Source organism: Rhineura floridana, chromosome 13, assembly GCF_030035675.1.
Source record: "Rhineura floridana isolate rRhiFlo1 chromosome 13, rRhiFlo1.hap2, whole genome shotgun sequence".
NCBI classification, from domain to species: Eukaryota; Metazoa; Chordata; class Lepidosauria; order Squamata; family Rhineuridae; genus Rhineura; species Rhineura floridana.
Window position 1 is genome coordinate 14,593,659 of NC_084492.1, and position 13,276 is coordinate 14,606,934.

The 13,276-nt window shown below is 40.5% G+C and overlaps 2 protein-coding genes across 7 annotated transcripts in view; both read right to left on the minus strand.

Moving 5' to 3' along the window:
* The window catches only part of WWOX (WW domain containing oxidoreductase), a 797,581-nt gene that overhangs the window by 476,528 nt on the left and 307,777 nt on the right, over window positions 1-13,276 (minus strand). The window lies entirely within an intron of this gene.
* Window positions 1-13,276, minus strand: part of LOC133369372 (myotubularin-related protein 8-like) — a 36,351-nt gene that overhangs the window by 10,093 nt on the left and 12,982 nt on the right. The window contains exon 3 of the mRNA XM_061594645.1: window positions 205-256. Within this exon, the coding sequence (XP_061450629.1) occupies window positions 205-256 (52 nt within the window). The remainder of the gene's footprint in view (window positions 1-204; window positions 257-13,276) is intronic.

Here is a 13,276-nt window from a genome sequence, read left to right on the forward strand (position 1 = left end):
CCTGGATTTGCCCATCAACAGTTACAACCTGGACAGCAGATCTGATCCTGAAACACAACTCTTACCTTCTTACAGGTATTCTCCGAGGTCTAATGAACCCATATTTCTCTTTCTGGCCCTCTACTCTCCACCAGCTCATGGTAGAGTGGCCATCTGAATATATGCACCCAACATGACTTTCTGAACACACAGACATCAGCATACCAATGATATGAATATCAGGCAAATCTGTACAGTTCACGGAGTTCAGCTCAAGCTGATGGGAAATACCAGTACAGATTCAAATCAGAACCAGGTTTTGATTGTGAGAAGCCTGTACTTCATTAGAATGCATATCATACTTCCTTAGTGCTTTTCCATATTATTATTATTGTTATTATTATTGCCGCCTTCTCTAGAAGGTCCCAAGGTGGGTTACAGCAGCCTAAAATTCAGTATGAAAAACAATTAAAACAAATTACATTCACAAGAATAGGGTGGGTCCTGAAAACATACATCTCAAGTGCCAAAGGCCAAGGTAAAGAGGTGCATCTTTAGCACTCACCAAAAACTATACAGTGAAAGTGCCAGGTGTACCTCTGTGGGGAGGAAATTCCACATCTTAGTGGTTCCCACAGTAAACGTCCTCTCTCAGGCCACCGCCACCGCTACCACCCCAAACGTTTGAGGGTGGTGGAACTACCAAGAAGCCCCCCTCTGCTGATCTTAACACACAAGAGGGTCTGTAAGGAAAGAGATGGTCTCTCCAATATTTGGGGCCTGACTCATTCAGGACTCTATACACAAGCATAACCACCTTAAATTGGGCCTGGAACTGTCTGCATCGGTCTCAGTGATTTTTCTCAAATTGTCTATAACAGCTACTGTCCATATCAGGCCCAGTTAACAGCACAGCTGTGCTGGCTGGCAGTGATGGAAGTTGAGGTCCAAAATGTTTGGAGGGCACTTGGTTGTGGAAAGCTGGTCTACAATGAAATAAGAATGAAAGCTTTTATGCTAAACATGAATAGAAACTTATGAAGTTGGACAACAGGAAAGAAAATGTTATTTACATTAAACCTTAGGGCATAGGGCATGAATCACTCCCACATCTGAAAAGATACGTGTAAAAATGAGTGGCAGATGTTACCGGCACTCAACCGCCTCATAACCTGCAGAATCTCTCCCAGAGCACTGCACTTCTTTTGCCAACTCACTCATTCAAGCATAGCATTTCTCTAAGTTTTATATCGAGGACCTATACACAAAGACTTCTTATTATGCATCTCTTCTGCATAAAGTGGTCATATGCAATAAAGGGCAACATCATCCTCTAATATGAATCTTCAGATAATAATGGAAATATTATCAATGGCAAGAATATCCTGATGGCGGTTTTGCAAACCAGCGATGTCGTTTTAGCCAAGTGTTCATACACCGCTCTCTCTCACCCACTCTCTCTGTAGTTTTGAAGATGCTCAAAGTAGCATAAGGCAGGGGAGGGTGAGCTTTGCATTTTTAAAAGGAAGCTCACACTAATGAAATAATATAGATATTGCAGGAAGTGCTAATTTTCCTGCTCACTGGAAGTTTAATCAAAACTGTAATAGCTAGTAGTCTATAGCTATAATTAATCAAAGGCAGTTTGGAGAACAAATCCTTTTTATGTGTCAATTCTCAAAATCTGGCCAAAAAAAAGGTTTATTGAAATTGCTTCATTTTATAGCCATTCTACTTACAAAAGAAATTGGCAGTATATAATCGCAAGAGAGTCTCATTCATTTTAACCCAATATAGAAGAATACCCATTATTCACTCTGTGGCTCAAAAGTCTAAATTACCCAAATCACTCTTTATCTATTTTGAGACAGTTGTAATACGAATAATGAACATTCAGGATTGGATGCAGCATTGTGGGAACCAGCTCCACCTCCCAATGTACATGTGTGAAAAGACACTCACCAAGTCCTCTTCAGGCATTAGTTGTGTAAAGACAGCAAGTGTCAAAGGGACTGCATGGTCGTGCATTGAGCCCCACCCTAAGAAGCAGGCTCTCAAACCCAAGTTGGACACAATTTGGGCAGTGGAGCCCCTGCTCTACACATGAAGGCTCTTAGAAATCTAATTGCCTGGGGTCCTATATCATGCATGGAGCCGTCACATAAAGAACAGGCTTTCTGCTTCAGAAGTTATGCCCAACATGCTGATGGAGACAGTGGGCATACAACTTTGAAAGAAGAGCTAAATACAAGGCCTCACAGCCCCTTGACATGAAGAAGGCTATATCCAATGCAAATTTTGGAACACATGAAAGTGAGGAAAGACCCTGCTGTTCTGATTGAACAACAGAAAAAACTCCAGGCCAGGGATGAGGAACCTGTGACCTTCCAGATGTTGTTGAACTATACATCCCACATAATCTCTGACCATTAGTCATGTGGTTGAAGATGATGGGAGCGGAAGTCCGACATCTGGAAGGCCACAGGTCCCCCATCCCTACACTAGGCCTAAGATACTTTCATTGGTTGTAAGTTATGATGGGTTTGAGGGCACATGACAGGCCACCTTGCTGAAGCAAAACATGTCTGGGTCTGGTCAATGATGGAGGACTGCCTGGGAACTCCATGAATTACACTGTCTTGAGGTGCCATCACAAGGTTAAGAATGCCCCTCTGGGAGCATCATGAGAACATAGTTTACAGCAGATTCCATACAGTTTGCTTTGCTGCCTAAGTCTGCAACCAAACTATGAGCATGGCCTGTCAAAAATAATGTCACAAAAAGTAAACATGATTTGGAAATCTCATTGTGCAAAGTAATGAATCCAGGATCATCTCTCCAACAGCTGTACTAGAGTCATTCATATGTTTACCTACTTAGCTGAGAAATAAAAATCCCTCAGATGTAGATAATGGCAATACCAGTGATTTTTCTGTCTGTCTACAAATGGTGTTCATAACTTCTCAACACAAGTGGAATGCCAGGTCTGAGGCAATTTTTATTGCATGCAAGATTCAATACATCTACCTAATAGTTTTTTTAAAAAATAAATAAACTGCTGCAGAGAAACAGACTCCCACCTTCCAATTCCTTACCTTTTCTCAAGTAGTATCATTTATAGTTCTGCACAGCAAATGTTTTAAAGACAGCATAGAACATGCTAGTATATTCAACATGCAATAAATTGCTGTTCTGTATATGAGGGTGGATATTGCAGGGTAACAAAGAAGTTGTTAAACACATGCACTAGAAGAGATGGAATAGCACAAATCAGGTTATCAAGTAACACTCTATTATTTGGAAGCCATTCTTAAGAAGCCAAGCAATTTTCTAAGTTTTATTATGTAATTCTTGTGTTCTTCACAAGTGTGGTTTGATGATGACTTCAAGTGGCTTATTACATAACCATCTTGTCACAAGCATTAATAGGCACTCTAGAAATCTACCAACAGTTTAAAATTGCTCTGTCCCCAAAGTATATCTATTACTGCATGCTCCAAACAATGTACAGTGACTTATTAAAATAAGGCAAAGATTAATAAACTTTTTGAGTACAAACTACTGTATGGAGCATACCAATTTTATTTCCCTTTAGACTTCAAGATGAATAAACTTTATGGAGATCTGCAGAAGTGGGCCAGAGGGTGGATATGTTGTTCATTTGTATTTCATTAAATACAAGATAAGCTGGTGGATCTCTCTATGCTGAGTCATTGGCTTTGTCATTTTATTTTTCACTATGAATGGGACCACATAAGAAAGTTGTCTCACTGGTAGAAAGTCAAGAAATTCTTATTCTGGAATTGCTTGAGTAAGTGTGGCCCAAAGTGGCAGAAATTACAGCCTTACTAATGAAACCATTTGGAGCAAGACTATTTCAGCGATGCTCCCATAGCAGGAGTGGTGATGGATTGTTCCCCTTTGCTGGGGTCCAATTTGGAGAGAGCTCTATTAAATTAGATTAATTTGGAGAGCACTTGCTGGGTCTAAAATTAATAAAAATGTAAACGTACTGCCTTGAAGTCGATTCCAACTTATGGCAACCCTAGAATAGGGTTTTCATGAGGTTGAGACACAGTGAGTGGCCCAATGTCACCCAGTGAGCTTCATGGCTATGTGGGGATTCAAACCCCTGTCCTGTTGTGCTCCTGATGAGCCCTATTCCAAAAGATTAGAGAAATGAAAGGGAAATTCAAACCAAGACTAGAGATGTTGAACAGTCAGGGGAACACACTGACTGACCAAGATAAAATTAAAGGAAGGTAGAAGCAATACACTAAAGAACTCTATAAAAGAGATGCAAGAATGACAGATTTATTCACAGAGGAACCATATGAAGAAGAACCAGAACTTTTACAACATGAGGTGAAAGCTTCTCTTAAAATACTTGGAAGAAACAAATCACCAGGAATAGTTATACAGCATCGAGAGTGCCTGTATACTATATCCAGCATGGATTTTTCACATTCCTCAATGTTACATTGAAAATATCGCCATTCTCATGCTTCCCATAAGCTCATTTCAAAACAAATCCTTACAAAACTTATAGTCCTGAACTCAAAAACACTTGCTTAACAACCCTCTAAATTTCCATGGCAATAAACAAAACAGTCAGAAAGAATCGAGAGCTCAAAGTCTAAAGAGAGAGAGAAAAAACCCAGACCCCTTTTGGACTTTTTTCTCTAAGAGTTCTCATCTGTTGAAATTCATTAAAAATCACCCATGTTCACAGAGGACCTGTAATCCTATTACTGACCTTGCCCCATAATCTGACCTTCATCTTCTGCAGTTTAAAAGTTAAAAAATGTCTGGCTGATTTTGAATTAATTTAAGAAATTTTGCATTGAACTCAATGATAATGTCGAGCATGCTCAGTAAGAATCAACTGTCAGAGCTCTAAAAGCCAGACTCCCAGCTGCTTGGCTTGGCTTGGCTAATCAGGGGGCCACACCCATACCAGACTTTGATTTCACTTGAGACAGTCATGGCTTCCCCCAAAGAATCCTGGGAAGTGTAGTTTGTGAAGGGTGCTGAGAGGAGACTGCTATTCTCCTGACAAAGGTCCAGTGGCCAGACTGGTTTAACAGTCAGCCACTCTGATTGAAGCTCTGTGAGGGGAACAGGGCATCTCCTAGCAAGATCTGAACAGGGTGGTTTACAACAGATGCTACTGGAGGTCACTGATTTATAGGGTCGCCTTAAGTCGTGATCGATTTGAAGGCATGTAACACATACACATAAGGCACCTAATAACTTTTAGAACACCCTTCTCCAATCTGATGCCCTTGAGATGTTTTGAGCTACAACTCCCATTAGCCAACATACTTGGACTGATGAGTGTTGAGGTCCAAAACATCTCGAGGCACCAGAATGGGGAAGGCTGATTTTGAAAAAGTATCTAAATAAACCCACTTGGATTCTGCTTCAAAAATTGCTTTGAAAACATTAATGGTATTCAATGTTACTGAAGTTCATTATACAATTTAAATACTGGAACTCTGTATATGCAAAGGCATAAAATATGGCACAGCTAGAATCCCCCCCCACACACACACACACCTTCTCCCATAGAACATAAAGCTAAAAAGAATGTGAAAACAGAGATAGGATTAATATTATCCCCCCCTTTTTTTTGCTTGAGGTCAGTAAGATGAATGTGCTGGAGGCTTTTCTGTCCATTTCTGCTATTATTTCACACACTAAGAGCCAAATTCTGTTCTCCAGAATGCACACACAACTCTCCTAGGAATCAATGCAAGTTGCAAGCCAGCATCTGAGAGCAGAGTGTGGCCCTAAGTCATTAGTTAGAACTCTCTGATAAGAGACTACAGAGAATAAGAGGACAATAAGGATCAAACCATGGATGCTTACTCTGAGAACTGCTCACACAAGAGACATTGAGGAATCCTCAGAAATTCAAAGCTTCAATTTAAAAAAAATTAAAAAGGGGGAGAAAGATGAACAATAAAGATTGTTTTCCATTTAAATGTTTTGTAAATGAAACACGACAGCAGCAGCAGCACTGTGCAATTGAAAACATGTTTTCAAACTCATCAGAAAAGAAACCTGTGCATAGAGTGTACTATATATATGCAGAATTAAACAGTGAAATCAACTTGAATGTAGTCACGAGTTTTCAGAAATCTGCTGAAGCTATGTTCCAGATTCCAACAGAATAAAGCTTTGAAAGCAAAAAATATGCTTAACCTTCTTTATAAGAGGTTAGGTCTGACGTATCCCCCCCCTTGGCTTTTTAAAAAATACAACACTTGATTCTTTTTTAAATGGTAACAAAAATAGAGATAGTGGCACAGAATTTACATGTACACACTGAAATTGTTTGCAAATTATAGGGTAACTACACATCAGGCAAACTGCCAGTTATAAACAGTTGTCTATCTTTAGTATCCAGGAAAAGCACATAATAATGGGCTGAATCTAAAGGTGTTGATCTGCCCACAGAGAGGCTCTTTTACATCTCATATCAGAAGACTGTGCAAGAAAAGGGGAACTGAATCCAAAGATAGCAATATAGGAAGCTACCTTATACTGAATCAGACCATTGGTCCATCTAGGTCAATACTGTCTACTTTAACTGGCAGCGGCTCTCCAGGGTTCTAAGCAGGCAATCGTTCCTAGCCTCACCTGGAGGTGCCAGGGATCGAACCTGGAACCTTATGCATGCAAAGCAGATGCTCTACCACTGAAGTACAGCCCTTCCCCAGAAGAGATGCTCTTCTGGTTGTGCAACACCCTATACAATCGCTTGTACAAGCTTGAGGACTGCTGCAGAATCCACTGTTTGTGAACACGGCAATATTAACTCTTCTCCTAGTGGCAGGGCAAGTTACGTCTGCAGATCTCAAAGCATGGTTAAGGCATATAATGTCGTGATTTTACTGGAGCTGAGCAAACTGGGTACTGCTCAGTGCCTGAACGAGAGATCACCTGGGAAGCCCATGTATACCATCTTGAGGTGAGCTGAGTTGGAAGAAAAGTGGGCTCCAAATGTAATGGAACAAACAAATAATGCTAGAACCCATTTCCCTTCTACTCAAAACAATTTTGGAACCACCATCATCAGTCCCATCCTACCTTCAAGAAGCTCAGGGCTAAATAAATGCCACACAGAGACAACAATCTTCTGAGGCAAGTTAGACTGAGCAAAAATTACTGTCCCAAGGCTTACTGGGGGTGGGGGAGACTCAGGCCTCCCTACTCTAAAGATGTCATGAGTCCCGTGGAGCAGTCCTGGAGTGATAAAGAAGACGACACAGAACGGGACCCAGTGGAGGGCCCTAATGGGTTGCAACCAGGAATTGCTGAGACAGTAGACTTCAGTACTTTTGTCAGTGACAGCTCTTCCCCCTTAGCTCCAGTTACAAAAGAAGTATTGCTGGCTGATCAGGAGCCTGTCCCTTATCCTCTCTTCCATCCCACCCTCTCCCAAGAGGCTGCTGCCACACATACTTCCTCTAGAGGAGGAGGATCTCAATGAGGTGCCACCCCCATCACCCTAGACACGCAGACAATTGTGACAGGAGGCTCAGCTGCCCCTCACTTTCCCACCTAGCAGGAGCTATCACATACATGCTCATTTCCGTTCTGTGACACCTTCCTCACACAAATAGAAAGAGCAGGCCTGAATCTGCTTAAGGGTTGTACGGAGTATGCATCTAATTGCTGCAACAATGTCTTAGCTTTGAATACTCTTGCCTAGTTATGCTGTGTAGAGATGCAAATCTTGTGTAACCTATAAGCTAATACATGAAGTGCTCTAAACTGACGTTTTTCATTAAACATACTGAAGAAAAATACACTAGCAAGTCTGAATCTGATTCGAATGAGATTGTCCAGGCCAAAACACAACATTCAAGCCAATATACCACACTGGCTGGCTCATTCCTTGAGAAATGGACTTTAACAGAATACATAGAATGTAATATTCCTTACATACACACACACACGCACACAAATACGTAGCAAGCTAGTGGATGAATCAAGAACACAATGAAATAGTCTGTCACTTTCATCCTAAAGCTTGCTGGGGCAGAACACAGTTGTTTGGGGGACAATGGAGAAACATACTCTTTGTACAAGCCCAATGTCACATAGCCTAGTGATGCTGTTATGGCCCATTTTATTTTTCTGTTTCAGGCAGGCAATCAATCATTATGATATGTGTAGAACTCTCAATCTGGTACAAGTTTAGGGAGTGGGCACACATATGCACCTTCACCACAGAAAGCAACAATATGTTTGTGCCATAGTTATATGAAAACATAATCCTCCTGACCACGTAACTGAGAAATATTATTTCCTTGGAGAAATTGAGTGTTCACTCCACCAAACAATTAAATTTGATCAAGAACAGTCCACCCTGGTCCACTTGTTGCTTGCTTGCAGCAGTGGAGGAAGGATGCATGTGAGAGCCCAAGTCTCAAACCTGGTTGACAGTTTGCCTCAAAGCATAACAAGTAAACAGGACTTTCATTGCGTAGTAATAGGTAATGATAGAGTCAAACGTTGTCTCCAGTTATTATGGGTTGGAGCCAAGACTCCTTCCTTTAGCTCGCTCTTGTAGTTACTTTCATTTTCCTATGCAGTTGCGTGTTAATATGTACATCAATAAACCACCTTTCGTTCCAGGCCTACAAAATAAGTAATCTTGCGTTATATTAAACACAGGCGCTATTGCGCCAGTATAATAAGAACTTAACACATTGCCCCTTTTCTGTACCCAACTCTCTCTGTGCTGTAAGAGCTCTGAAACCTCAAATCCATGAGCATTTATCTATAGCTCTTAGATACCACAGAAAAATTAATATAGTATAACAAGTGAAGATCACAACAGAAAAACATTTTTTAAAAGCCAGATTAACCCAGTGAACGTTCTAAAAAGCCTGGATGAACAAACATCTTCACTTGGACCTAGAAAGATAAAGACAGCACCAGCTGAGCTCCCCTTGCAAGCAAATTCCAAAGGTAAAGCACCACAACAGAATGATTCTGCTCCCCCCCCCTCCATGAAACACTCTGCAGACTCTCAGAAGAGCCTATGATGAGGATCTTAATACCTGGGCAGATTTTTAAGATATTGCAGAAGGGATGCAAATATTGGGTATTCACTAAGGGCTGTAGCTACATAGTACCATGTCTGCTTTGCATGCAGAAGGTCTGAATTTCAGTCCATGGCATCTTCAGGTAGGATTGGGGAAGACACGTACCTGAAACCTTGGAGAGCTGCTGCCAGTCGGTAGAGTCAGTACTGAGTGTGATGGACCAGTAACCTGATCTAGTATAAGACAGCTTTCTATGTTCTTATGAAATCTGAATGCTTACTCTAAAATTTGCTTACTCCAAAGTAACCCCATTGATGTCAGTATGTTTACTCTGGAGCCACATTTCCATCCTTCGTATGATGAATGGAAATCCTATAAACATGTATTCTTGTCATCTTCTTCCAAGTTTTTTGCTAGCCATTCAGCTCTCCTGAATTATTTTCTATACTTTTGCCAAATATTTTGTGCAGGATTTTTGATCACGCTATCTGTTATGATTTCTGTTGTTTCTAATCAGATATGAACAAAAGGAGAAACCTCACTAAGCACTTCATTCATTTCAGTGGTCCTAGTTAAAATAAATGGAGGTTGCACAACAGAAGTGCTTGGGGTATTGAACCCCCGGTCTGGTTGTGTGCAGAAGTGCCACCACAGGCAAGAAGAATCCAGAGATAAATGATGCATCTCTGAAGTAGAATCAGAATGTTCCATCTTAGAAATTCCCTCATCACCCAAGGTGCCCTGACCCTAAAAAGAACTTTGCACCTTGCCAGTTGCAATGATAAAAATTCTCTTTTTGCTTTGGCCATGGCTTGACAGTGAACCATATGTTACTAGCAAACTGACATCTTGTTTCCCCCTCCCTTCTTCTTTCCCAAACATAAAAAAGCATCCTGTTTATTTCTAAACTTCACTGTATCTGTTGCACGATAGGTTGGCATTTGCTGTTAAAGCAGAAAATTACAAGGAAGGCTTAATTGACCCTCTTGTGTCTTTGAAAAATCCTGTCTGTTGTCTCTAATTGACCCTCTAGATACCTTTATGGAACAATGAATGAATCCTCCGTAAATAATGGACGGTCATGATTAATAGCCATGGTTAGGTTGGACCTCTGGTTCATGGCGCTGTGTTACAGTTATGTCTTGAAAAACAAAACAAAACAAACCCTGAGTAGCCCAGTTTCCTGTCCTTCATAAGCAAGAGTGTAATTCCAAAGAGAAAATGGCCCATAGCGAGTAGTTACAGGAGGGAAACTGAAGCTGTATATTGCAAATATGGTAATAGGTGCATACTGAAAAGAGTCTTCAACAGTCAGTGTTTTCTCCCATGTATCATTTAGAGGCAAAGAGGGAAGGGGGGCAGGATGTCATACATGTGTGGAGTTTGTTTGGAAAACAAACACAGTTAATCACAAAAGGCAATCTATTAACAAATTCCCACTGGTTTAAATTTCTAGTGCAGCTTTTTCTAAAGACTTATCATTATAACTTAAAATATAGGTCAACATAGTTATTTTTTAAAAAATCAGACAACATAGAAATCCTAGAGATACTGAAAAACCTCTTCAGCCGCCTGTCATTTGTGTAGTCTCAGGCACCTAAACCTAGCCAAAATAATAAAAAAGTTCTCTTTCTGAAGATGTCTGAGCTTGGATTTTGTCAGGGGAAGAGAGTTCCACAACTAAAAACACTTATCTAAGCAACCTCACTATTCATCCCCTTACTATTCACACTTATTTTCTATAAGAAAACATGTCCCATTATAGGAGAAGGAAAAATAAGCCTATAATTTATGTGAGGGTCAAGCTGCTTAGGAATTTTAAAGATTCACACATTCTAGCAATAGGTCTGGTCCAGCCATAACTGGAAACCATTTTGTGGCCATTTATTATAGCATAAATCCTCATTCAATATTTACTATTAGCTATGCAAGAAAATTAGTTTGCTAGCATTTTTATCCAGTTAACTACCTTCTGAAAAGCAAGTGATTTGGGCTGCTAATCTAAGTACACAAAACCCTAATTCATCAATGGGGAGAGTATGATCACCTTGATTTATAAACACTGCATGTATGGTTTCAGATTGTGATTAGTTACCTGTGGTTTGACCAAACCATAGTTTCCCATATTCATTGGGAAACCGTAGTTTGTTCCAAACTAAATGAAAGGTTTAAACTTTCTCCTCTCACAGACTAAAGAGGAAGGGAGGGAACACACTAGCCTGAAGCTCACAGTTGCATATTTTGGTAACATAAAAGCATGGGTCCCCTTTATTTCTGAACAAGGCAATAAACAAGCCCTGTGTTGAGCCCCAGCATACCCAGGGGAATCAGGGTAGGGAGCCGGCCAAGTCCCAGCCTCCTCAGATAGGGCAGAAGGAGGAATCAGAGGTAGATGAGACTTTCGAGGACAATGAGGGAGGGGGAGTAACTGACAGCCTGCCAGTTCCCACAGACAGTTCTCCCACTGAAGCAGACTTCACTCCCCTTACAGATGCCTCAACAGAGCGGTTGAAGGATGACCAGGAGGGCGCACCACCTCCACATACCCCCAGGATTAGTCAGAGATTGCGAGCGAAGACCTTCCCTATTTAAGGCGGCGCCCCCCTGACCCGGTTGCTGAGTCAACTTTCTTCACACGCTGCAGAGTAAGCCTAGGTAGCTTAGTTAGGGAATGTAGTGAGTTAGCACAACTATGTCTATGAAACACATTGCCTTTGATGTTACTCTAATAAAACAGGAATTAATTCCAGCCTTGCCTCCTTTTCATGACTCTCACTCTGGGCAGGACACCCTGTTGGGTCTGAAAAAAGGTCCATCGACTCCACCATTCTTTTTCCCCAATCATGACCACCCGGATCCTTTAGGTAAGTATAGAAACTGAAAGAAAACAGCCCTCACCCTCTGGCTCCAACACTTGGTATTCAAAGATATTACAGAGAGATTATATCTGGCTAAGTTATTAACAGATCTAACCACTGTGACTTTCCCTTTGATGTCCCTTCATATTGTCCACACTTAACAAGCAGGTTTCTCCCTTCTTAACCTCCACCATCATGGGATCCAGACTGCATAAAGTGCAAACTTGATTTCATACAGAGGTGGCCCTGCAACTAATGTAACCAGTTATACTCTTTGCAACTTCACCAGTAGTAAAAATAGCCATACACAATCTATACGCATAGCCTGGTTCATACTCCAGCCTTTCTATGTTATCCTACATATGGACAAAATGGCCAGTTTGTATGAACTAATCCATAGAATTGAATGTTGCTTGAATCTTGATCTTAGAATATATATTTTATGCACAGTTCACATGCACTGAAACTGCATGACAACATCTGGAGAAGTAAGTAATCTGACTGGTTGTTTCACAAACAAACTGAGGAATATCAACTTGAATCAACAGATTCCTGTTCCCCCCCCCCACCTCTATGTATAGCTTTTGTTCAGTTCAGTTGGATTTTTTTTGAGGGGAGGTTGGGGAGGAGGAACTCATTTATGATTTTGATCTTTAAGAGTTACACAAGTTGCCTTGTCCCTTATACCCCATCCAGATTACTGCAATCATCAGCAGAAGCCCTCATGACCAGTCCAGTGTATAAAATCATATTTGTTTAGTTTCTATGCAAACCAAGGCATTTAGTGTAGTGTCACCAGCAACTGAGAACACTTTCTATTGAAATCTGACAGGCATCTACAATTTTATTTCATCACCTGCTGAACACATATTTGTTTTGCCATGTGCTTTCAGAGAATTAATTTAATTACGTTTTGGTCATGTGTTTTGAATTTTAAGATTTCACAGCTTTATGACATTTTAATTATTTTATTGTATGCCACCTTGATTTTTTTAATGAGTTTACAGTTTATAAATATTTTTAGAAATAGATAAACTTGTTGAATGGCAACCAACTTGAACCTGCAAAGTGTGGTGTAAACCTTAAAAAGATATTGTAGAGTTTAAAAAAGTTCAGGAAAGGGCAACCAAAATGATCAAGGGGATGGATGGAGCAACTCTCCTTTGAGGAAAGGTTGCAGCATTTGGGGCTCTTTAGTTTAGAGAAAAGGCAAGTAAGAGTCAACATCATAGAAATATACAAAATTATGCATGTCATGAAGAAAATGGATTGAGATCAATTTTTCTCATAACACTAAAACTCGTGGATATCCAATGAAGCTGACTGTTGGAAGATTCAGCACAGACAAAAGAAATTACTTCTTAAACTATGGAATTT